The sequence below is a fragment of the Protomyctophum parallelum genome (genome assembly GCF_964188405.1).
Source record: "Protomyctophum parallelum genome assembly, chromosome: 2".
Lineage (NCBI taxonomy): Eukaryota > Metazoa > Chordata > Actinopteri > Myctophiformes > Myctophidae > Protomyctophum > Protomyctophum parallelum.
In genome coordinates this window covers 56348447-56375318 of record NC_139699.1, presented here as the reverse complement: position 1 = coordinate 56375318, position 26872 = coordinate 56348447, and the positions used below count along the sequence as shown (strand labels likewise).

Genomic DNA, 26872 nt, shown 5'->3' with positions numbered 1-26872 from the left:
GATCACTCTACAGTAAGCGTGCCAGGAGCCCTGGAGCATGGAAGTGGCCAGTGTTGCCAGATTCTGTGAGAGAAATAATCCACCACCAGGTGTACGAAAACAAGCCCAAAAGAAGCGACTAGAGGCCACATGAGCACTTTAAACCTAAACATCGGACAAGCTCACTGAGCATCGCCAACTTTGCGTTGTGTGCTTGTAGGTTTGATTAAAAAATATATAGAATCTTGGGAAAACTGAAAAATTATGGAAATAGTTTTGAAACATTTTTAACACATGCATGCATGTTTCCATCCGACAGAGTGAGATAGGTGACGCGTTTTGATGACGTTATCGGGCATGCAAAGGGTTCTGGGAAATTGATCTTTCTAAATACGCTGTTTTGGGATTTAGCAGTGGGGAAGGGGTGTTCCCCCACTGAAGTTGGTATTTTGGTTACCTGTCTAAATCCCTACAACAACTCCGTTACCCGTTATATTATGCATAGGTGTGGTTTGGGCGTTTATAATTACACCAATCACCAGTCCACGTGCCATTGCCTTTAAGAGATCCCATATCCGTTGCCCGTTATGCCCAGTTCTATATTTCTTCATAGCCTTACGGTCTATAGCCCATGGAAGAGTGATATGTTGCTGCCTTGAAGTCTCACTTGTGATGCCCCCCCCCCCCCCCCCCGAGGAAAACTCATTTTGAGAAAACGGCCTTTAAAGATTTGTATTGTAAAATTCCAAAACCTTTTTATTTGAAGCCACTAAAAACGAGCTGTCATAAAATAAATCTAAATGTGTATTTTTGTTGTTTAGGAAGCAAAACAGCTCAAAGTCTCAAAATTGAAAAATTATGGTTTCACCTGCCTGTCTGTCTCGCCTTCATTCATTCTGCAGTCAAACTGTGAAAGAAAGAAAACAAGCTACCGTCATATAGTAGAGGCATCATAGAACTGAGACGGGCTTGTTCAGAAGTTCTATACTTATGGGGACAAGTTGGACAACCGATCTTGAAGCAGCGAAGTAGATCGGGGGTCCCCGAAATTACATGAATTAAAAAAGGTATCAATAAAACTTGGGCGTCTTTGAAATTATTTACGTCAAGAATCACTGACAACTTAACTGGTGAGAATGTACAAATGGAACCAAATGGACCCGTAACTAGTGTTTTTAATGGGTGACTGTGTTCGCTGCCTTCTCCTTCTCTCTTCACAGTAATTGATTCCCCATACTGCGGGCAGGAGGGAGGAGGGTGGGTGTGTGTGTGTGTGTGTGTGTGTGTGTGTGTGTGTGTGTGTGTGTGTGTGTGTGTGTGTGTGTGCGTGCGTGCGTGGGGGCGTTGGGGGTTAGTTAGCCCGAGCAGAAATTCAATTTAGGGCTATTACCTCGTATCAGTGATGTTCTTGCTAATTTGATTGCGTCCAGTGAAGCATCGCCCCTGTAAGAAAAAACTAAAACAAACAAAAGAACAATTGAGGATGGCGCTCTACAAAGAATGCCTCTGCCATATCTCGCTGTCCGGCTGGAAACCTTGTATCTCCAACTCTGTTTTTTCATGAATGAGTGCCCTATACTCGAACCTTGAACTGTGGAAAAATAGCTAAACATTGCCGATCTATACAAGCTCACGTCTGCTTTTCGCTATAGTTGAAAGTGGAGGTGAAATTAGTTAATTCTGTCTGTGGGTTTCATTATTATTTAACCCATTCTGGACGGGAACCCCTTTTGGTGTTTTAAGCATTATGTTATACTTTAGCAATTTGAAAAATAGCAGAGTGCCGTGCTATGAGCTTGTTTCTATTTATTTACTTCCCAGCAGTGTATGGCTGACCTCCTCCTGACCTCATCACTCATGCAGTGGTGGAAAAAGTATACTCAAATATTTTACTTAAGTAAAAGTATCAATACTGCAATATACAGATGTACTCCGTTACATGTAGAAGTCCCGTATTAAAAATTTACTCAAGTAAAAGTACAAAATAATCGGTATCAAAATGTACGTAAAGCACTAAAAGTAAAAGTACTCATATTGCAGAGTGAAACCATTTTCAAAATGTGTACACAATCTTTTGAAAACAGCCGATCTACAAGCTCACATTGAGCTTGTAGTGTAGAATAGATCGTACTCACACTGTGAGCGTGTGAGCTTGTATCTCTCCTCTCTGTCTCTCTCTCGCCTCTGGCTCGCCTCTCTCTCTCTTATCTCGCGGCCGCTGTGCAACTCAAGCAGCATTATCTATACAGCGATGGGCCCAGAGCCCATTAACAACGTATTGACAGGATATGAGACTGCAACGTCGTACAGGCCAACCCCATCTCATCTCCACCCTCACCGGACGGGCAGATAGAGCACCTCTGTGGAGGGAGTGGAGTGTATACAACACACACCAGGTAGTGTGCGTGGAGCAGTGTATACGCGTAGCGGGGATAGTGTGAGTTTGTCTGGCCGTGCATCAGAGGTGATGTGTCTCCGACATTGTCTTTCCTCACACACGGTACATAGTATAGTGAACAACTCTTTTGTTTAGAAACGGCTGTGATATATGTGTATATGTATGTATGATGTATGTGTGACAGACAGACAGACAGACAGACAGACAGACAGACAGACAGACAGACAGACAGACAGACAGACAGACAGACAGACAGACAGACAGACAGACAGACAGACAGACAGACAGGTACACTAAACATACATAGGGACATTGCTGTTCCTTGGTGTGGTTGCGCTGGAGTCAAACATAATTATGATAACGTTCTTAGTGTTACTGTGCAGTATGCGCGCGCTGTCACCATGCAACATCCCATAATAATGTGTCCCAGATGTTTCTGTTTTTTATACATGTTCCCGCGGGAGTGTTATTTGCAGACAGCCAGACACAGTGCATCTGATCTAAACAGCATGACATGGACGGCACGTTTCATCCTCTAAACTTTATTACACAGCAACCCACCGAATGACAACAATCTGAACTTTATTAGGAACCCACTCCAATGACAACAGTCACTAATACCAGCCGCTCTCAGGGGAAAACCTCATGTCCATATTTGTAAATGAACGTGCTACTTCATCTTCACACAAGAGTGTCGCACACATGTAGTTAAAGGACCACTTTACCATTTTCAACCTAACTTCATATAATTGGTCCTCACTAATGTTCATGATAAAATACCTCTTTTCTTTTTTTTTAAACTTATTTTTTATCCCACGATTTTGTAACCCATTTTTCACCCCTGTGTCAATCATCTAATGTGATCCTGGGCTCTACACACCCTCCGCCAACCTGGGGAGAGCAACGGACTTAACTCATGCTTCCTTCATGCTTGAGTGTCCAAGTTGCTCCTTTACACCTGACAGGGGGGAGTTTCCCTGGTTGGACGTAGCGCGTGGAAGGAACACGTTATTCCAACCAGTTCCTTTCCCCTCCATCAGGCATCCCGGCTGGCCAGGGGGAGGCAGTTTAGAGACCAGGATTACTGCATGTTTTTGTGAGGGTATCTACCCTAGGGGACACGGGGAGAACATGCAAACTCCACACAGAAAGGCCCTTTCGCCAACCCCGCCTTCGGGTATGGGCACTGATGACGCGGAGGAGGAAACACGCCGCCAGCACCCACAGCGCCCCGAGCGGGAATCGAACCCAGGACCTTCTAGCTGTGAGGTGACAGCACTACCAACTGTGCCACCGTGCCCCCAAAATACCTCTTTTCTATACTCAGTCTGTCTCACAGGAGGGCTGTGGGCAGTTCAGAAACACGTCCACCAGTGACATCATCGTTAGGCAGTTTTTTTTAAACAAGATTTCTTTTAAAGAAACTACTTAGACTTTTATTATCGTGAGAACGATGGCTTCCATTTTCACATTGCAACTTTTCAGCAATAGAAAGCCTGCCGTTTCTATTAGCTTGGATTTCCCATTGATGAGGTCACTGGTGGACGGGTTTCTGAACTGCCCACAGCCCTGCTATGAGACACAGAGCGAGTAGAAAGAAATGGTGCTATTTTATCATGAACATTAGGACCAATTATATGAAGATAGTTTGAAAAGTGGTGAAGTGGTCCTTCTACAAGCTTAGAGATCGGCTATTTTCACTATTTCTAAATGTTAAAATAATAATAATAAAGGAACTGTTTTGGACATACATGGTTTCCAGCCGACAGCACTGATATGAAAGCACTCACTGATGCTTTGACCACAAAGCCTTTGATAAGCCCTTTGGTGCCAGAAGGTTTGACATGCAAATGAGCCCTGATGTACAGTATGTACAGTATGCACTGCACACTTCCATACATTGATGGACAGTAACCGTGTATACATTTACTCCAGTACCGTACTTAACCCGTTCTGACCTGAGATCAGATTCATACGATGGTTTCCACTGGACACACACTGGTCTGATTAACCCATTCTGACCTGAGATCAGATTCTAAAAAATGTCAGTCGTTCTTCGATTTTTCAAAAATAGCAGACCTATAAGCTCGTATCGCGCCACTCGGTGGCGCGATATGAGCTTGTAGATCTGCTATTTTTCAATAGCTAAAGCATAGCATGATGCTAACACCAAAATGGGTTCCCGTTCAGAATGGGTTAAGTACTTTCTTTTGATTATCTCTATAATACATTACTTGAGTGTTTTTGGATGCTTACTACATTTCAGAGACAAATTAATGTTGTACTTCTTCACTCCACTTAACCACGTTTACACATATGTGTGTAGATCTACACACACATATGCAGATCTACTAGTGAGTGTCTAATTTCAATACAGCAATGCGTTGATATTAAAAAGAAAATGTACTTGTTCATTCGTAACCGAAGTATATTTGTTAAAAAAGCAAGTACTCCAGTACTTTAGCTCAAGTACACATTTGACAGAGCAACTGTAGATGAGTAATATTCGACCAGGAGCATCTATATTTACTACTACTTCTGCTTTGCTTTGACTCAAGTGCTGGGGTTGAGTACTTTGTCCACCAATAATATTATATATATATTACACACGCATACACACACACACGCGCGCGCGCGGCAGAAATGGCTCAGAGTGGGCTCAACTGGGGAGATCTCGAAAGAACGGCTAAAAGCCGAGTGAAATGGAGCCCATTTGTCAACGGCCTATATGCACCCTAGAGGAGCAAAGGGCTTAAGTAAAAAGTAATTCTCTCTCTCACTCACACACACACACACACACACACACACACACACACACACACACACACACACACACACACACACACACACACACACACACACACACACACACACACACACACACACGCACCCCCCCCCCTCTGGTGGGATACGTTTTGAAAGGGAAATGAAGCCCCTGATGTAATTCCACCCTCAACCAGACGGGGGCAGTATCGTCAAAGCCTATTTTCTTTTTTTAATCTCAAACCTTGCTACAGTTGATAGCCTGACAGTCTGTGTGTGTGTGTGTGTGTGTGTGTGTGTGTGTGTGTGTGTGTGTGTGTACGTGTGCGCGTGCGTGCATGTGCGTGTGTGCGCGCGTGCACATTCTTTGTACCTGTTTGCTTTGCTATGTCAATATTGCCCCTGCAATTTGCCTTTCTAGAGTTCTGCCGTTCAATGTACTGTCTGGTACGCGTCTCTTATTAACGCCTGTTCTCCTGTGTGTGCATGTCGTGCGAGAGATTCAAACATTCAAACCCTTTTAATTTTAAAGCGCACGTGTTCAATGAGTCACGCTAAGCGGATATCGTCGCAGCCGGGACGTGGAAACCTTGTACGTCCAAATCCTCATCCTTTTTTATCATTTCAAAAACGAGTTTAAAACAGTGAAAACAGCCGATCTACACAAGCTCACGCGTTACGCGTCGGGAGCTCACCGGATCGTCTATTTTCACTATACTGTTGCGCACCGATCTCGTATGTCGAAGCGGAGCCTTCATTAACGGGGAAAAAAAACACAAGTTGAAACGTGGAGATACGAGGTCTCTCTCCCCCGACGGCGGCGTCATAAGGAAGGTAGCTCCGTAGTCCGCGTCGATCTGCTATCGAGCTACACTTCATTATTAGCTCGCATGAAGGCGAGTCGACGAGAGAAAATGGTAATGTCTGCGCGGCGGCTGAACGCTATTGAGCCGGTGTAATTGGAAGTGCCGCTGTATTGTGTTTATCCCGTCGGGACCTGAGGACGCATCGGTGTCGCCTTAGATTGCTTTTAACCGCTTTAATTTAACCATTATTTTTAAACTTTATAGCCATTGGAAAATAGCAGATCTACACGCTACGACAGCAGCTGTGCGCGGCACTGAGTGCCGCGCTACGAGCTTGTAGATCTGCTATTCTTTCTTTTTTTTTACTGGAAATTTGAGCAAATCTTTGAATATGTTTATTTCTAAAGCGAACATTTGTAACTCAAATGGGTCCCCAGAAGGACATATTTTGAGATGTGGGTCGGTGGCCAAATACATTTTTGGTCCTTGACATGAAGGTTTGAGCACCACTGATACGGAAACATGCCTTTTTCTGAAAAGACATCTTTTTTGGAATGGGCCTCAGGTTTTAATGGGTTATTGGAGGAGCTGATGTGAGCGCACAGGAGGAGGCCTTGGAGCCGTGCTGAATCACATGATCTACTGTGTAATCAGTGTGTGTGTGTGTGCGTGCGTGCGTGTGTGCGTGCACGTGTGCATGTGTTGCTATACTTGTGAGGGGCCAAATGTCCCCACGTCACGCAGTGTTGGAAAAGGTATACTCAAATGTTTTACTTAAGTAAAAGTATCAATATAGCAAATTATCCGTTTAAAGTAAAAGTACTTAATTATCATACTCAAGTACATACAAAATGTACTTGAGTAGTACAAAAGTATTAGTATCAAAATACTGTATCAAATACAGTACTTAAGTAAAGGTACTAAGTTACTTATGCACCAGAAAGTAGAATTTGATAAATGGACTCTTGTGACGACATTGTATGGTTAGAAAAATACATGTTTAGAGTTACGCTTGATTAGACTGTTAGGTTTAGAGTTATGCCTGCTTGCTGAATATTGTGCTGATGTTATGTAGATCTACAAGCTCACAATGTGTCACAGTGTCAGCGCGTTGTGAGCTTGTAGATGAGCTGATTTCTGCTTCAGGATTAGGCTTAAAAAATAAAATAGAAATGGCATTCATAAAATCGCCGTTCTAAAATGTCGATGTCCTCGCAAGTATAGTGACGCAAACACAGAAGGAACATGCTCAGTTGAGACCATGGAAGGTGAGCGAGGAAGTGTTGGCTGCATATAGCCCACTGCGCATGTTTCTTTCCTTCCATGGAGCACCATGTGAGCAACATGGCGGCGCCCTTACGGTCTTCGCGTCCCGTCCTCTTTAGACAGTCCTTGCCCAAAACCGGGAGGCATAATGTTCCGTTCTCACCTCGCGCTGGTACATCTAAACTAAAGTCTCTCTAGAAGAGTTTGTATTCCAAACGAGATGCATGCTGAAGTCAGAAATGAAGACGGAACATTGCCGTTTTGGTCAAAACCATGGAGAGTGACGTAGATTTAGAGTAAAGAGACACTTTAGTCGGGCCGAAAACAAGGAAGTGCGTGAAACATGTCTAGGACCGCTGAAGAAGTAAATTCCAAAAAATTTAATAAAGAATATATTTTTAATTACAGCGATCTCGTTTGATATCATCAAAAAGGACCTAAAGACATACACATCCAAGGCCCCCCGCGGTTTGATTAGAAGAGACGTGTGCATCCTTAGCATAATTAGTGTTAAAACTGGGACAGCATCATGTGCCCTTTTAGATTTCAGTGTTGGCTATTCAAAAACAGCAGATCTGCAAGCTCACAGTGCGTCAGGTTGTGCCGCGCTGCGAGCTTGTACATCTGCTATTTTTGAACTTTTTTTTTAAATGGTGAAAGTGTGAGAACTAGTGATATAGAAGGCGTTTGTGTAGCTCGGGTCTTAAGGGGACTCTGTGGTCCTAATGCATACACATTTACTCAGTGGGGCTGGAGAGACTAATTATAGGGCCAATGCATGGCAGGAGTGTAGGCTGGCACTGGGCTGACATCAACAGGAACAACACAGCAGGCGTGTGCACTGTAGCTAATAGTGGCTAACCAGCAGACAGTGTACAGTAGATTTCCTTCTTTCTTTTGTCTTTGTTAAAGTGAGAGAGAGAGAGAGAGAGAGAGATATTTAATGTTATAAAAATGACATTATGGGCTCCATTTTCGTCACCTCTAAACCCCTTATCTCAAAACTTCTTTGCCTTTTTTTACAATTTTCCTAAACATTGTTGAATAGTTAAAATGGCCAGTCTACAAGCTCACAACGTGTCAATGTAGATTGGCTAGTTGAACTATTCAAAAATGTTTTTCAAAATAGTGAAATGAGGCAAAGAAGTTTAGGGATAAGGGGTTTAGCGGTGACGAAAACGGAGCCCTATGTTTGTTCTTTAATATTGTGAGCTTGTAGATCTGTTCAAGCTGTTCATCTGTAAAGACAATCGGGCCGATGAATTAATCGGTCCCGATGCAGATGAATTAAAATAATCACACCCGAGTGAACTGAGTGGTGCAACTCCCCCCCCCACCTCTCCCTCTTTCTCCCTCTCCCTCTCTCTCTCTCTCTCTCTCTCTCATTAGCAGGCAACACTATCCCTGTCTCTGTTTCTGGCGCCCCCTACTGGTACAAATAAGTCATATACTGGTGCTCATTAACGAACACATGAACACATAGGTGAACTACACATAGGTGCAGGGGCGGCCTTAGGAATCTGGAGGCCCGTTTCAAGACCAAATATGAGGCCCCCATATACCTATGACATCATTATTTTGTTGATACAGCCGTATATTGATACGAATAGTTTGACTGTTCAATATCACACGCAGCCATTACTCTCGACAATTAGCAAAAACAACACCTTTCCTCATCCTGTCGTCCCTTCACAATTAAAGTGTCTCCCCTTTACCTCCCAATGCTGCACATTTTACCATGTTATTTACATAAAATAGGTGTAACTTTACTAACATTAACATTGTGTGAGAGAGCAAGGCAGTGAGTGAGCGAGAGAGAGAGAGAGAGAGGGCCAAGAGTGGTGGGGGTTGACAGAGGGGACATCAGTCCACTGTACACTCTTGCTTCGTGTCTCAGGTTAGCTTGGTGTGGAATGTGCTAATTTGTCCCCTATATTCAAAGTCAATTTGGGGTAACTTCAGTGTCTTGCCCAAGGACACTTCGACATGTAGACAGGAGGAGCCGGGATTCGAACCGCCGACCCATGGATCATTGGACGACCTGCTCTACCTCTTGAGCCACAGTCGCCCTTAAGAGTTTTGTTTTTTCTGTAGGCCGAGTTTCGCGATTATAATTTTTTTGGCAGAAGGAGAAGGAAAAAAAAACTAACTACCAATAAAGGACCAAGTCCTTTCAGGACAGCTTGGTCCTTTAAATAAAAAAGATCATAGAAATAAATATACAATAAAGAGAGTTCCACCGTATTCAGTTTGGAACATACAGACACAGGTTTGTGTTTCCACCGCATTGTGTTGGACAGAACAATTGTCATTGTTTGATGCCTAGCTGAATGGTTAGAGAGCCTGTCTGGAGAGAAGGAGTCTCCTGAGGTTTGAATCTCAGTAAGTGATGCTGAGAGGTGGCTCACCATCAGGTGGGATGAGATGTTGATCCATCATTTCTTGATCTTTCTGCTGTTCCTTCGTCTGGAATGTGGTCTCGGTTGTTGTTGTTGTCGTCTGTTGTCGTTGGTTGCCATGGCTGCCAGTTCCCACCTGATGTTGTGTGGGAGTTCTGATTGGTCCAGAGCGTACTGAATAACTTCTAGCTTGCATAACGTCTTAAGACTAGGACTCAAGTCTAAGATGAACAGCTCATCAGAGATAGTGTCATCTCCTTTTCTTCCTACAAAGAGGATCATATGATCTCCCACAATGCAACAGCACATACCACGCATTGGACCTGGTCCTTTCCCCTTGGGCTCAACCTCCTTCCAGGAGAAGGTCTCTGGACGGAATTTCCACACATCGTTTAGGTTCTTGTTACCGTTCAGGCCACCAAATATGTACAGCTCTCCATTGTAGGTAAATGCTGAATGAGACCTGCGTCCTTCTGGAAGAGGCTGTGGAGAAGGTGTATTCAGCCAGTCGTTGGTCTCTGTGTCAAACACTCTGATGGTGTTGTAGCCCCACTGGTCCCTACGGCCCCCAAATACAAACATCTTGGTACCAATGATGGTAGCAGAGTGACACCATGAAGCAGGAGGTGGAGTTCCTCTGGTGTTAATTAAAGACCAGACCATTGTGCTGGTGTCCAACTTGTACATGTCATTAGTGCTTCCAGTCAGCTTGGTGTCTCCTCCATGGATAAACATTACCTCCCCCAACACACAGGCTGAGAGGTAGCACCTCCCCTCTGGAACAGTCCCAGAAACCCTGGGTTGGAACCATCTGTGGGAATCAACATCAAATGCATAAAGCACATTGCAGTAAGGAACACCTCCCCAGATGTAGACTGTATCTTCAACCAACACAGCTGTGTGGCCCCGGCGCCTGGATGGAACCTCAAGGTGACCGTCTCCTCTTCCTGGTTCCACTGGAGGTAACTTCTTCCAGCATAAAGACACTGTGTTGAAGACATGGACATCCATCTGTCCCTGCATGTTGTTGAAGGTCCTTCTATAACCGTAACCTCCAAAGGAATACAGTTTGTTCCTCACTGCTACAGCAGCATGATAGGCTCGCTTTGGTCCTCCTGCTTTGGAAACGGTCCAAGACAACATCGCTCTGTCTGTCTGTCTGTCTGTCTGTCTGTCTGTCGCTCTCGCTCTCGCTCTCTCGACGTCTACAGTAATTTTCAACACGGTGCATCATCTTATATCTTCTGGTGTGAAATCACACGCAACACAAACTGTTGCCATGCACGCCTTAACGACGCCAATTAGTGCAGCTGTTCTTCATCTGCACCCTTTGAACTCTATTGCTATATTTATTACTTCATGGGTCTATGGATCTATGGATCTATGGGTCTTCCACAGGTATAGCATAGTATAGTATATTTGTATAGTTTATAATATAGTTTCATTATATAGATATTCCACTGTTACGTTCTTAGCTTACGCATGTTTCATGATAAATGTTTTTTATGTGATGTATTCCCATGCTTTTTGTTCTTGCTTAATCACTCTGGATTAAGACCGTCTGCTAAATGCCTAAATTGTAAATTGCTACAGCGTTCCCTAACACTGAGCTGTGTTGTATTTTGAGGCTGTGTGTGTGTGTGTGTGTGTGTGTGTGTGTGTGTGTGTGTGTGTGTGTGTGTGTGTGTTTGTGTGTGTGTGTGTGTGTGTGTGTGTGTGTGTGCGTGTGTGCGCACGTGTGCGGAATGTGCTCAAGCTGACTGGCTGAGCACGGAATGTGACATATGGTGATAACAGTGCCGCTCACGTCACGTGGGTGTGATATTTTTCTCCATATCGCTGTGTGAGAGACAGCAACTCAAAGTGAGGCTGAATGACAAGCATTTTGCATGCTGGCTCTTTGAGGGGAGCTAGCGCCCCATATGGCCAGCTTGGTGTGTTTGTGTGTTCTCAGGGGCGGCCTTAGGAATCTGGAGGCCTGTTTCAAGACCAAATATGAGGCCCCCATATACCTATGACATCATTATTTTGTTGAGGCCCCCCTGAGGGTGGAGGCCCGTTTCAATTGAAACTGGTGAAACATACTTAAGGCCTCCTATGCATAGGTGTACACGGACATTGCTGGTTGTAGGAGTGGTTGCACCACTCAAAAAACAACTAGAGTCGGCCGATGCCGATGTGTTTGCCGATTAGTCTCCCATCGCTATAGTCTTTAACGCTGGTTGCCATGCAGACTAGACTGGGAGAGGGGACACTGTGCACTGCAGCTTTATTTCCACTCCAGAAGGACATGACATGGCGTGGCATGGCGGGGTGGCTGTCTGTCTGACGTCACGGAAAATGTGTCTGACGACGGTGCCCTTTTCCGTCAGAGCTTAACGACCGGCTCTCACTACTCGCTCAGGGTGAACTGTCCACAGTACGGCAAGCGCCATCGACCGTCCTTCAGTTATGATAATAATACAGAAATTGAGGGGGAAAAAGGAGAGAGAGAGAGAGAGAGAGAGAGGGGGGGGGGGAGACAGAGAGAATGTGAAGAGCAGAGGTTTATCATTCTTTGCATAACGTTGCTCTTGGGCAGAAACCTCACGTCCATATTTCAATTATTGCCGTGAATTCTACACCCTTTGGTCATACTACAGTCAGTACAGTGTCACACAAAAGTGCCAAAAATAGCCGACCTAAGAGCTCTGTCAACTTGTCAACATATGAACACGAGCTTGCGACAAAAATAATAACATAAAAAAAAATGACCTCACTTTATGTCAATCACGTTTGCATAGTGACGCTGAATATTTCATCAGTGGGGTCTAGTGGTGTGTTGGTGACAGGCTGACAGCTAGTCATAGCCTACTACTTCTACTGTCTACTAGTGTCTAGTGGTGGTGTGTTGGTGACAGGCTGACAGCTAGTGATAGTCTACTACTACTACTTCTACTGTCTACTAGTGTCTAGTTGTGGTGTGTTGGTGACAGGCTGACAGCTAGTGATATTCTACTACTTTCTACTGTCTACTACTGTCTAGTGGTGTGTTGGTGACAGGCTGACAGCTAGTGATAGTCTACTACGGTAACATGTCATTAGTCAGAAGGTTCATTGTTCCGAAATTACTATCCCTATCTCTAACCCTAACCTAAACCTAACCGCAAGCACGCTTAGCACGGGAGCAAACCTAAACCTAACCGCAAGCACGGGAGCAGTGCATGTTCGGACTAACCGTACTTCGGATCTATGGGTAGTTCCCCAGGCGGACAGCTAGTCATAGCCTACTACTTTCTACTGTCTAGTGGGGTGTGTAGTGACAGGCTGACAGCTAGTGATAGCCTACTACTTTCTACTGTCTAGTGGGCTGTAGTGACAGGCTGACAGCTAGTCATAGCCTACTACTTTCTACTGTCTAGTGGGCTGTAGTGACAGGCTGACAGCTAGTCATAGCCTACTACTTTCTACTGTCTAGTGGGCTGTAGTGACAGGCTGACAGCTAGTCATAGCCTACTACTTTCTACTGTCTAGTGGTGTGTTGGTGACAGGCTGACAGCTAGTGATAGTCTACTACTTTCAGACCCGCAAAACGCAGCAAAAAGACGCACCAGTGTGCAACCACCTTTCTTCTTTTGGTTTCCATGAAAAGTAGCCGTTTTGGACATATACGAGGTTTCCGCACGGGCGACAGCGGCGGTGAGAAGATGGCGGAGCCGTGTGCCCTTCAGCCAGGCCCTCGGTCGGTGGTGGAACTATTAGGTACTAGGTACTAAGTACGTTTACTTAAGTACTGTACTTAAGTACAATGTTGAGGTATTTGTAGGCCTACTTTACTTCCAATACTTTTTTTGTTTTATGTTTTTCTTTGTGGCTTTCGCCTTTATTTTATTCTTTATGGAGGGACAGACAGTAGGCTGTCAGGAAATGGGGAGAGAGATGGGGGGATGACATGCAGTAAAGGCCGTGGGGATCGGGAGTCGAACCCACAGCACACTGCCAGACTGGATTACCAGCCAAGGTGCTACTTCCAATACTTTTACTTCTACTCCACTACATCTCTGATCCTATAATATTGTACTTTTACTCCACTACTTATTTGAAAACTTTATAGTTATAGTATATATATATATATATATATATATATATATATACATTTACACACACACACACACACACACACACACACATACACACATTTTGAGGGGGTGGGTGAGGCAAGGGGTGCCTCTCCGTCAGAAAGCCAATGAATAGAGATGCTCAGGATCCCAGAGAGAGAGGGGGGGGGGGGGGAGAGAGAGAGAGAGAGAGGGGGGGGGGGGGGGGGAGAGAGAGAGAGAGAGAGAGGGAGAGAGGGAGAGAGAGAGAGAGAGAGAGGGAGAGAGAGAGAGGGAGGAAGAGGCGAGACGGCGGTGGGGATTTATGCGCTGCACTTGTGGGTTTATGGGCCCCGGCGACGTTTGAGTGCTTGCCAGACAGAGCCAGGATACTTTAAACAGCCCCACGTTGAGATAAAGTCATTACTGGCTGCTTGGCGGGTGTCTGGCTGCCCCCGCCCCTGCCTCGACCCAATACCCAGCTCCTTGGGCGGTGTCTAGGCTGCCCCACCCTGACCCCAAAACCAGCGCCGTGCGCTGCACTAGCTTAGTGGAGGGCGGCGCGACTGAAACTTTTGCATATACTCCCTCGAGACGAGTCGACCCCTCATCACCTGGCTGTCTGTAGCACGTGGATTCTCAAACTTTTTCCCATATCAATGACCCCCGATATTTTATACTGTCGGGCAGTAACCCCATATCTCCCTTTTACAACCTATACTTAATCACACTACAGCGTCACACGAAAGCACCAAAAGTAGCGTCACGTTTTGAGCTTGGAGACCTGCTTCTTTTCAATGCATGCAAGTGGGCTATATTTCGAAAAAGCCAAATTATAAAACATGGGTAAAGTGGGGCCATGTCTCTTTGGAGGTAGTCCAACATGTTACATACCGGTATCTCAAGGTTCAAGGTTGCATCTTGGGTACAGGCAGTGGTGTCATGGTGTTTTTTTCTACTGGTACACGCGCGTGCACGTGCGTGCATGTGCGCCTCACAGAACAGCTGATATAGCCTGCCTATTGTTAAATAGTGTATGAGAGTTTTAGACACAAACACAAAAGTAGTAAAATAGTCAGACAGACATAATTACTGCACACTATAACGAAACTAAAAAGTTTGCCTTGGACGAATGGATATGTTCTGGAGGATCGAGGCATATTCTTCTTGTGTGCAGAACACCACACAGCAGCAGTAGCCTACTGGAGCCATATAGTGATGTGCCTATACTGCTAAGTAAGTGTGCATGCCTACCGTGTGCTCAGGTATAAACAGTTAAAGCTGTCCTGTTGTTATGCAAAGTAGTAGGCACGGTAGCCTACTTGACACGGCGTGACAATAGGGGGGAAGGTGCCAGTAAACCTATAGACCACTGGGTAGTGGGTATAGCCTACTTTGTGCGTCTTGGAAAGTCTGGTGGTGACGCGAGGTTGATTAGGTGCATGCGTCTTCTCTTGAATCTAGGGAGACACGTTCTAGTGCACGTGCACACACATGCACCGCGTTCCGTTCCGTCCCGTCCCTGCGCGTGCACGTCAAAACAGTACTGGTACCACGGTGTGGTACTGCGTTCTACGAGCACGACACCACCGGGTACAGGTACATACGAGTGAAACTGTGCTGTGCATGTGTAATCTCTGAAGAACAGATTCCGAGCTACGCTATACTGAATCTGTCGGCAGGGTGCATATATTCAGAGCGCGTATTTGTTGTTAGTGGGAATGGAAACATGCGGGCGCTCCACCGGAAGAGGAGTGCCTAAGGCTGTTAGGTGCCGCCCCCCCAGAGGCAAATTCAAAGGAAAAGAGGGTGCTGTCATCCCCCCCAAACCCAACAACCCAACACGCTGTGACAACCCCAAGCTGGGTTGTCACAGCTTGGGAGGGAGGGGGAGGGGGGGGGGCTGCTCGTTGGAAGGAAGGATGGGAAACGCTGATTCAGGCAGCAGGTGGGGTGATCAGAGCACCCACAGTCATGGTGCTGGCTGACAGGGTGACATGCGTGGCTTGTTGGTAAACACATTCCTGAGCTTACACTAGCATTGACATCTCACCTCCAATTCCCCCCAGTTGCATGTCTTTTGTGTATTCAAATACAACAAATATGCAGGCTAATGTAAGCAGTAAGCACTGTATGCATGTGTGCAGGGTAGTGTGCGCGCACACACACACAGTCTCACACGCACGCACGCACGCACACACACACAATAGAGAGCATTGATATTCAACTCAGGGAGCTTTCCAGACAGCTCAGCCACCATCTGAGGTGGTGGGCTCTCTGTGTTCTGACACTGTTACCACAACCTTTAGCATTGAAAGAACCTCCAAAGAACCTGTCCCTGGTTGTGTCCCTGTATCCCTGGTTGTGTCCCTGTGTCCATGGCTGTGTCCCTGGGTCTGTCCTTGGCTGTGTCCCTGTGTCCCTGGATCTGTCCCTGGCTGTGTCCCTGTGTCCCTGGCTGTGTCCCTGGGTCTGTCCTTGGCTGTGTCCCTGGCTGTGTCCCTGGATCTGTCCCTGGCTGTGTCCCTGGCTGTGTCCCTGGCTGTGTCCCTGGATCTGTCCCTGGCTGTGTCCCTGTGTCCCTGGCTGTGTCCCTGTGTCCATGGCTGTGTCCCTGGATCTGTCCCTGGCTGTGTCCCTGGATCTGTCCCTGGCTGTGTCCCTGGATCTGTCCCTGGCTGTGTCCCTGTGTCCCTGGCTGTGTCCCTGGGTCTGTCCCTGGCTGTGTCCCTGGATCTGTCCCTGGCTGTGTCCCTGTGTCCCTGGCTGTGTCCCTGTGTCCCTGGCTGTGTCCCTGGATCTGTCCCTGGCTGTGTCCCTGTGTCCCTGGCTGTGTCCCTGGGTCTGTCCCTGGCTGTGTCCCTGGATCTGTCCCTGGCTGTGTCCCTGTGTCCCTGGCTGTGTCCCTGGATCTGTCCCTGGCTGTGTCCCTGTGTCCCTGGCTGTGTCCCTGGATCTGTCCCTGGCTGTGTCCCTGTGTCCCTGGCTGTGTCCCTGGATCTGTCCCGGTGCCGTGTCATTAGTCAGAAGGTTCATTGTTCTGAAATTACTATCCCTATCTCTAACCCTAACCTAAACCTAACCGCAAGCACGGGAGCAAACCTAAACCTAACCGCAAGCATGGGAGCAGTGCATGTTCGGACTAACGGGACTTCGGATCTATGGGCAGTTTCCTCTGTCCCTGGCTGTGTCCCTGGATCTGTCCCTGGCTGTGTCCCTGTGTCCCTGGCTGTGTCCCTGGGTCTGTCCCTGGCTGTGTCCCTGGATCTGTCCCTGGCTGTGTCCCTGGATCTGTCCCTGGCTGTGTCCCTGTGTCCCTGGCTGTGTCCCTGTGTCCCTGGCTGTGTCCCTGTGTCCCTGGCTGTGTCCCTGTGTCCCTGGCTGTGTCCCTGTGTCCCTGGCTGTGTCCGAGCACGAACATAGCGTTATAGCATTTGTTCACCACCACAAGTGTCACTGTTGTACAGCCTAACACACAGACACACAGGCCGGGGGTTTAGTACTGATAAACGCTCAAAAGATTTGTGCCGCGGCACAGCGTCGGGCCCCGCACACTGTCACCTTTTTCACCATGGGCCTGTTTGCATGCCTGATTATAGACCATGGATCCCCATTTGATATTATTATTACATCTCTGGGACCCCAATCTACACTTTAAACTCCTGAGTGTTAATATAACTGAGAGTTACAGAGCCAAAAGGGTTATTTATTTTTTTTTTGGGGGGGGGGGGGGGGGGGTGTCGCGTGTCATCGTGCCAAAACGCGTTCTCACAGATGACAGTTGACTGGGCCCTTAAATACCCGCTGCTGTAACGATGTGGTTCTGGAGGTGTAGGACTCAGGTGCAGAACGAACCAGGCACAGGCAGAGGAGTGAGTTTTAATACTCAATAATGCACACTGTGAAACAACTAGGCCATAACTAGGACTTGGAATAACAAACTGAACCACAACGAACTGACAAGGAGCTGAAAACACTGGGGCATATATATAGACAAGACTAACTACACACAGGTAAACTGAAACACACAATCAACACTGGGATAGGCTAACAGGCAACAGAACACAGGTGGCTATAGGATTACACTAATACAGGGGGGTGAGACAAGGCAGGAGACAGCAAACAAGGCAGACAGGAAATCACAGAACACTACTACAAAATAAGGTACAGAACACAAATACAAGTAATAAGTCCAAAAACACAGACAAAGTCCAAGGGCAGAGGAGCGTACCGTGACAGCTGCTATATTATTATATCACATTCACAATATAATGTTAGCCCTAAATGGCATTATATCAACAATGAAAAAAAGGTTTTCATGAACTACTTTTGGACATGTGGAAAACGTTAAACATGCAGAGTGACGCATTAGCTTACTTTACCTGGGTAACATCAACTTATGATACATACTTGACATGAAATGATAATCCTGTACCGTCACCGTGTACAGCGTTTTGTTTCATTAGCGCGATGGTGATAAAATAGGCTGCAGCTGTTGTTCCGCGGCTGAGCACACACATGAACGGGTGAAGATCAAAGGAGGAGAAGAGTCAACTTTTCATCGCCGATTTTCCAAACAGTTTCCCAGTTTCTATGGAATTACATTTTGGGGCTGCAGGCAAGATGTGTGGTCGTCGTCCCCCTCAGCCCCCGCACAATCAGAAGGACAAAAGGTTTTCAAAGAGATGTACCTCGTGTACCAGTGGCACATGTCCTGGTCTGCGTTACGTACCGGTGGTTTCGGAACCCCTGGTCTACAGGGTGCATGTGTTACCGGCCTCAGACGTATAGGGGAGTCTGGGTCGGCACAAGCGATACACAGGCTCGAATGCACTGTGGATCTGTGAAAAAACGAGGGACAAGACACGTTCTTTAGTGTCGCTTGGCTCGGTCAGCAGCGGTTTATTACTGACACAATATGTCAACATTCATGTGCATTCAATATCAAAATAATAACAGACATCTTACTTCACAATAGCTTCAAAAATACAATAAACCCAATAAATCAAAATTAAACTGTATCCTTCATGAAACCAAAAATAAAGTGCACAATGATAACCCTTTTGACATAACATCCAATCTGTATTCTTACTCTCAACATACAAACTTAAAGGTAGTGTAGACAAGTTTCCAGTGTCTGTACACAGAATTGATTGAGTGTTTCCAAACAAATTAAAATCTAGCTCCACCCCCCTCCCCCCGTCATTCTATTGGCTGAGCCAGGTCACTTCAGGCTATGGGGTTGTTGTTGCTGCTGGGAGGGACGCTATGGATATTGCGCTCGTATGGCTAAATATGACATTAAGAAATTATGAATTTCTATCGATATCATAGTTACAACAATGACATTGAGTTGACATGTTTTTTAAGGGTAACTGTAGCGTAATCACAATATCACAAGACTATTTCACATGAACAATGATGGAACTAAGATATGGGGAATATTATACTTGCAATGAAATCGCATCGCGTTTTCATTATAATACTGCTGGGTTGAACACACAGTCACAGCCTCGCGCTGCAATTGGCTAAACGTTTAAATCCCCTCCGACGTCCCGAGTAGTAAACTGTAGTGGATATAAACAGTGCATTCAGCCAGAGGGGGCCAAAGGGAGAGTGTGCTGTTGCAGGAGAACACCTCAGCATCATAATAAAGGGAAAGATAGAGGGGAAAAAGGCCAACAAAATGCATTCATATATATTTAAAATTTTGTCTGGAAACTTGTCTACACTACCTGTAATACTGTAGTCAGAACACTCAGATTCCATTCATCATAACAATAATACATTTCCTAAATCTAATACTCTTCTTCATTTACACCATTAGCTCAAATACACATTCAAGATAACACTTTTACATTCAGACACGCACGCACGTACGTGCACGTGCACGCGCACCACGTCTGCTGTCCGTGTGGTAACACAGTGTGAAACTACCTGGCAGCAGCCATTATTCAACTCAATCAAAACAATAAAACTACTGGTCCAAACTCACTTCATGTACACTCAAAACGTTACTAAACATGTCACTGACAGTTCACAGTAGTTTCAACATCATTAGGAATGTTTAGATATGATTTTTTATAACTGTGAAAAACAAGGAACAAGACACGTTCTTTAGTGTTGCTTGGCTCGGTCAGCAGCGGTTTATTACTGACTATTACTGACTGCACATGCGTGGGACCGAGACTATAGGCAGTTCCTCTATGATTCACAGTAGCGCAAGAGCGCCATCTATTGACTAGGAAGTCTAATAAGATGTGGCATCTCATAGAAAAGTGTCAATAATGTTAGAATAGTTCTAATGAATCTTAAAAAATGGGGCGGTGTATGTTTTTGTGACAAACTATAATAGAGGCTATTTCTGAACCCTCTACACATGCTCACAAAAGCCTGCCCCCCCAAAAAATGTCTGAAAGTGAAATAAATATCCCTTTAATTGAAAAAACAAACAAACAATATAATAAAAAGTGGTGCAACTCCCCTCTCTCTCCCCCCCTCCCCCTCTCTCTCTCTCTCTCTCTCTCTCTCTCTCTCTCTTAGCAGGCAACAGTGCAGCTCTCTCTCTCTCTCTCTCTCTCTCTCTCTCTCTGTTTCTGGCACAACAGCGCCCCTACTGGTACTCATAGTGATACTGGTGCTCATTAACGTCAGGTAGTCACATAGGCGAACCAACACATAGGTGAACACGGACATTGCTGTTCCTTGGAGTGGTTGCACCACTCAAAAAAGGTAATCAGTACAAAGAAAATAATGTTTAGCTGCAACCTATAGATATCATTTTATTGTGCTGTACTCCAACTTTCAAACCTCCCAGCTTGCAGCTGCACTCAGGCAACAGGGGGCAGTGTGCCTACAGATGTGTATAACCCATTAAGGACTGTATGACATCTGTGTCACCTTAACTGTTAACCTACTGCTTAACCAACCGGTTAAGCTTGTAGATCTGCTTTTTTTTTTTTATCGTGAAAACGTGCCGCAAATCTTTGAATAGCCTATTATATTCTTTCACAGCGAACGTTTTAACTCAAATGTCTGCGTACTCTGCATGGGGGGGGGGGCACTTTGACATGAAGCACTTTGAGAACCACTGGTATAGAATCATAAGGTTTTTCAGAAAACCCTCAGGATTTAGAAGACATTTTTTTTAGAATCTGGTCTCAGTCCTAAATGGGATAAATTGGGTGGGGAGGGGGGGGGGGGGGGGTGGTAAGGTGGTCTCCTGTGAGGATTGGCTGCTGCATCTATACGAAAATAGCTTCTCTGCCTTGATTCTGCAAACAGCCGGTCCGTGTGTTAGGCCTTCAGATGAAAGACTTGTTTGTTGTTAATGGGAAAAGCAATTATTGCACGGCTGCAGCAATGGAGGTGCAATAATTTGCTCCCTGCGACGGTAATCAAACCCATTTCACTGCCATTGTTTTTTGCCGTTCTGTGTGTTGTGTGATAGACAGACAGCGCTCAAGGAAAGTAATGTGTGTGTGTGTGTGTGTGTGTGTGTGTGTGCGTGTGCGAGCGAGTGAGCGTGCGTGCATGCGCGCGCAAGCGTGCGTGCGGGTGTGTTCATTGTAGTATTCATTTATTTTACTTTTATTCATTTATTATTCTTTTAGTTTTTAGTTTTGATTTTATTTTTTTAAACGTTTTAAATCCAACGAACCAACCAATCCAGGCTGGCTGACCCTACGGTTGTGCCGTTTGTAAAACAAGCTTCTAAATACCTGAAACGCTTTACTTGTACTTTTTGTGGCAAAAGCGATCAAACTTCGATTCCCGCTTGGGACGCTGTGGGTGCTGGCGGCGTGTTTCCTCCTCCGCGTCATCAGTGCCCATACCCGAAGCCGAAGGCAGGGTTGGCGAAAGGGCCTTTCTGTGTGGAGTTTGCATGTTCTCCCCGTGTCCCCTAGGGTAGGTACCCTCACAAAAAACATGCAGTAATCCTGGTCACTAAACTGCCTCCCCCTGGCCAGCCGGGGCGCCTGATGGAGGGGAAAGGAACTGGTTGGAATAACGTGTTCCTTCCACGCGCTACGTCCAACCAGGGAAACTCCCCCCTGTCAGGTGTAAAGGAGCAACTTGGACACTCAGGCATGAAGGAAGCATGAGTCCGTTGCTCTCCCCTTGTCCCCCATATACTAGGGACTAGGTTGGCGGAGGGTGTGTAGAGCCCAGGATCACATTAGATGATTGACACAGGGGTGAAAAATGGGTTACAAAATCGTGGGATAAAAAATATATAAAAAAAAAAAAAGCGCTCAAACTTTTTCTTCTCTCCTTTTCCCTTTCTTCGTTTTTTTTTCTTGAAAAAATGACACGATGCATGGGAACTACGCACAAAAAACGAATTTCACCCACTTTTGCACTTGTGTGAAACCGTGACGTGACAACATAGATGACTGTGACTGTGTTTCCACAGCCGCCATGATGGAGGTGCGCGTCCCCGAGCTGCCAGTGGTGGCGCTGCACGGCGCCGACGCCACCCTCGACTGCTCCTTCGGCCCCCCCGGCGGCGTCGGCGTCAACCTGTCGCAGCTGAGCGTCTTCTGGCAGCTGACGGACACCAAGCGCAGCGTGCACGGCTACCGCGAGGGCCGCGCGCAGCTGGCCGACCAGGCGGCGCGCTTCGCCAACCGCACCGCGCTGCGGGCGCCGCCGCGGCTGGCCGCCGGCGACGCCTCGCTGCTGCTGCGCCGCGTGGAGGTGGCCGACGAGGGCAGCTACACCTGCTTCGTCAGCGTGGGGCAGAACTACAGCAGCGCCTCGCTGCTGCTGCTGGTGGCGGGTAAGGAGAAATATAATATAGACTATTCAAAGTTTAAAAAAAATACAATTATCCCATTTATGCCTGACGTCGGAAAAAAAAAAAAACGTTCGCTCTGAAATAATATATGTTCAAAGATTTGTGCCGCATTTTCACAACTTTTCAAAAATCGCAGACCTTAAAGCTCGTAGCGCGCCACTCGGTGGCGCGCTATGTGCTTGTAGATCTGCTATTTTTCAATAGCTAAAGTATTACATAATGCTTATTTAAAACACCCCATCCAGAATGGGTTATATATAATCAGCCGCCGACCCCCCCCCCCCCCATCTCAAACTATATGTTGTTCAAGGGACCCGGCCCCAGAAGCAAAGAATTGAGTTAAAAGCGTACAGTATATATTCAAAGATTTGTGCCACATTTTCTGTCTATAAGCTCATACTAACTTGTAGATCTGATATTTTTCAACAGCTATAACGTTTAAAATAACGGTTAAAGTGGTTTAAAAGCTAAGGTGACACAGGACCTATTATCTCTTCATTTTAACTTTGTGTATTTTCGTAGATTAACTTTTACAAGGTTAATATAGTTTTGGTGTTCCAATGACTAGCCCTGTGTGTCCACCCTAAGTATGTCTGTTTGGAGTATAGGAATAGCCGCAATACCACTGGGTGACCTATTCATTATAGTTTAGTTTTAGTTCGTTTGGACAACTTCTTTTTCTAATTCAGTTTGTTTTCATTCATTTTTAGAGCGGGTTTGCTAGTTTTTACTAGTTTTTTTTTTTTTTTTTAGTTTAGTTTTTATTCGTTTCAGTGTTAGTTTACGTTTTTGGCCCGACGAGGAGGTCCTCGGCACGAAAACGTTTTCCAAGTAGAAAACTAGAAACTATCGAAAAATAAGACATATACTTGTGTAACGTATTAAGCACCTTGAAATTGTCCTTAAGTAAAGTACTTACTAGTACTACTTTAAGTTCCTTTCCACCAACTGGAGGGTATAGAGGTTATTGTGGTTAGAGGCAGGCGAGGCGGGCGTGGTGGCCAGAGAGCAGCAGCGGTGCGGTGGGTTTTTTCGCTATAGATTATGGCCCCGGTGAGGGAGAAGTGGAAGTGTCTGACATGATTCCCATTAAATTGGTAATTATATTTAGGGAGCTTAGCATAGCGGCACGGCTTAACCCATTTGGGGCGGGAACACCCTTTTTGGTGTTTTAAACATTGTTTATAATTTAGCTATTGGAAAATAGCAGATCTACAAGCTCGTAGCGCGCCACCGAGTGGCGCGCTACGAGCTTGTAGGTCTGCCATTTTTGGAAAAAATCGTGAAAATGCGGCACAAATCTTTGAATATATATTCTTTCGGAGCGAATGTTTTTAACTCAAATCTTTGCTTCTGAGGGGTTCCTGGAATAACGTATTTTCAGATGGGGATCGGCGGCCTATTACATATCATTTTTGGGGTCCTTGACAGTAAATAGTTCGAGAACCATTGATACAGAAACATGAGGTATTTCAGAAAATTTTATTTAGAAGACGTTTTTTATTTATTTCGAAGTCGGGTCTAAATGGCTTAAGATCCCGCAGACTGCATCATCATCTGCTGCAACATCCTGATGCTATATGCTTCCCCACACTCTCTAAAACCCCCTCCCTGCTCCTCCCCACAGACACACTGCTGCTACACCAGCCTGCTCCCGGCCCTCTGCTGGAGCGGGCCCACTTATTTTTCCCATAGTATAATTGTTTAGAGTTTAGACTGACTGGATGTGGTTCTTGGTTTTTGACTTGGGATCCTAGTTCAGTGCTTTTCAACCTTTTTCACATCAAGACCCATTATTATTACTTTTTTAATATTTTCATCCCACGATTTTGTAACCCATTTTTCACCCCTGTGTCAATTATCTAATGTGATCCTGGGCTCTACACACCCTCCACCAACCTAGTCCCCATATATGGGGGAGTTTCCCTGGTTGGACGTATAGCGCGTGGACGGAACACGTTATTCCAACCAGTTCCTCTCCCCTCCATCAGGTGCCCCGGCTGGCCAGGGGGAGGCAGTTTAGAGACCAGGATTACTGCATGTTTTTTGTGAGAGTCCCTACCCTAGGGGGCCCATTATTGAATTAAGCTAAATTACACAAGATGGTGTGCTTTACCGTCGTTAATGCATGCCTGCGATGCTGCAGCCGATTCCGTAAGCAGCGCAGAAGTCCACACGATATGGATAAAGTGGTTACAATGAGAATATATTAACTAATTTAGCTGGGGACCCCCCTAGAGCCAAGCCAAGGACCCCTGGGGACCCCCCTAGAGCCAAGCCAAGGACCCCTGGGGACCCCCCTAGAGCCAAGCCAAGGACCCCTGGGGACCCCCCTAGAGCCAAGCCAAGGACCCCCGGGGATCCCCGCAACTCACTTTGAGAAGCGCTGCACTCCGCTGTCTCTCTGCAGTCTATGTACTGTAGTACAGTATGTGACACCAGAAGGTGATCATCTGACCTCGTTCCACCCCAAATTAGTCCAAACGTGGAATATCCTACCAAAATACACAAAAGGATCTAGACTCCATAATACCCACACTCAAGACTGACCTAAAAGAATTAGCCCTTCGCTAAACCCCACCCTAAAAAGTGATTGTCCAATGCCAATCTCCAAATAGTTGCTATGCAGGGCAAGCTTTCATCACCTCATAGTGTGTCAGCTTAACGTCAGGAATTGTGGTATTGTACTTTTACTTGAGTACAACATCTGAGTGCTTCTTCCACCGCTCGCTCGCTCGCACGCGCACACACACACACACACACACACACACACACACACACACACACACACACACACACACACACACACACACACACACACACACACACACACACACACACACACACACACTTCCCCCGGCTCTGTGTTTGACGGACAGGCAGATTTCCATTGAGGCTGGCCTTTCATTTTCTCAGAGCGCAGCAAGTTTGCGACGTTAAAGGAGAACGCTATGGGCTAAAAATATCCCGTCTGTGAATCTGACGCATAAAATGGATCCAATTTGTCACCGTTATAGAGACATTGTTGTTTTTCCACTCTTCTTCCCAGCTATAGCGAACGAGGAGATAATGTATTTCATTAACACCCCCTAAACACACACCCCGATCCGTCTTCTCCAAATGTCTTTACAGTGTTATTAAACATGGAAATGTGGCGCGGTGGTATACGGGGACAAAAACAAGAGAAGATGATATGGAAGGACATATAAAGAGTTTTAAAGACACGCTCACTGTTGTGCTGAACTCGAGCCCTGCATGATGACTTGATTGTTTACTGTATATCTGTGACTGAAACAGTTTTCAACTGGGAAAGGAAACGGTTCAAGCAAGCAGTAGAAAGTAAAAAAAATACGTTAAAATTAACGGTAATTAAAAATGTACGATATTCTTTTGGGGGGGGCAAGTGGCCATGACCTGAGGGCAAGTATACATGACCTGTACTTGCCTGACGGGCAGTCATCTTCTCAGAGTATTGCAGCTTTTCGTACCGCAAACAGACAGACAGACAGACAGACAGACAGACAGACAGACAGACAGACAGACAGACAGACAGACAGACAGACAGACAGACGAGGCTCTTCAAAGTCCCTGTTATTGCTGCTTGCAGCTATATTTCTTTACACATACAAACTTCTCATCAACTGGGATTTCAGAGCTTGTAGATCTGCTATTTTTGTTAAAGTCGTGCAAAAATATGTGCAAACGTGTGCCCCACTCTATGTCTTCCTCCCTTCCCCACAGCGCCCTACACCCTAAACGTGTGCCCCCCTCTATGTCTTCCTCCCTTCCCCACAGCGCCCTACACCCTAACGTGTGCCCCCCTCTATGTCTTCCTCCCTTCCCCACAGCGCCCTACACCCTAACGTGTGCCCCCCTCTATGTCTTCCTCCCTTCCCCACAGCCCCCTACACCCTAACGTGTGCCCCCCTCTATGTCTTCCTCCCTTCCCCACAGCGCCCTACACCCTAACGTGTGCCCCCCTCTATGTCTTCCTCCCTTCCCCACAGCCCCCTACACCCTAACGTGTGCCCCCCTCTATGTCTTCCCTTCCTTCCCCACAGCGCCCTACACCCAGCCGGCGGTGACGCTGGAGCCGCCGTCCAATAACCTGCGTCCCGGCGAGCGGGTGGCGCTGACGTGCGAGTCGCACGGCGGCTTCCCCGAGGCGCAGGTGCTGTGGCGCGAGGACGGCGGCGCCTCGGGGGGCGGGGTCCGCAACCTGACGCACAACGTCAGCACCTCGCTGGTGGCCAACGAGCGCGGCCTGTTCAGCGTGCGCAGCGTGCTCACGCTGCAGACGCTGGAGCCCGACAGCACCTACAGCTGTCTGCTGACCAATCCGCTGCTCGGGGAGGAGGGGCTCGCCTCCGTCACCATCACAGGTA

The 26872-nt window shown here is 46.4% G+C and overlaps 1 protein-coding gene across 2 annotated transcripts in view; it reads left to right on the top strand.

The window, feature by feature from the left end:
* The window catches only part of cd276 (CD276 molecule), a 181808-nt gene that overhangs the window by 20578 nt on the left and 134358 nt on the right, over positions 1–26872 (top strand). For both annotated transcript variants that reach the window (XM_083759870.1, XM_083759869.1), the window contains exons 3-4: positions 22104–22469; positions 26549–26869. In XM_083759870.1, coding sequence (XP_083615996.1) covers positions 22104–22469; positions 26549–26869 — 687 coding nt within the window. The remainder of the gene's footprint in view (positions 1–22103; positions 22470–26548; positions 26870–26872) is intronic.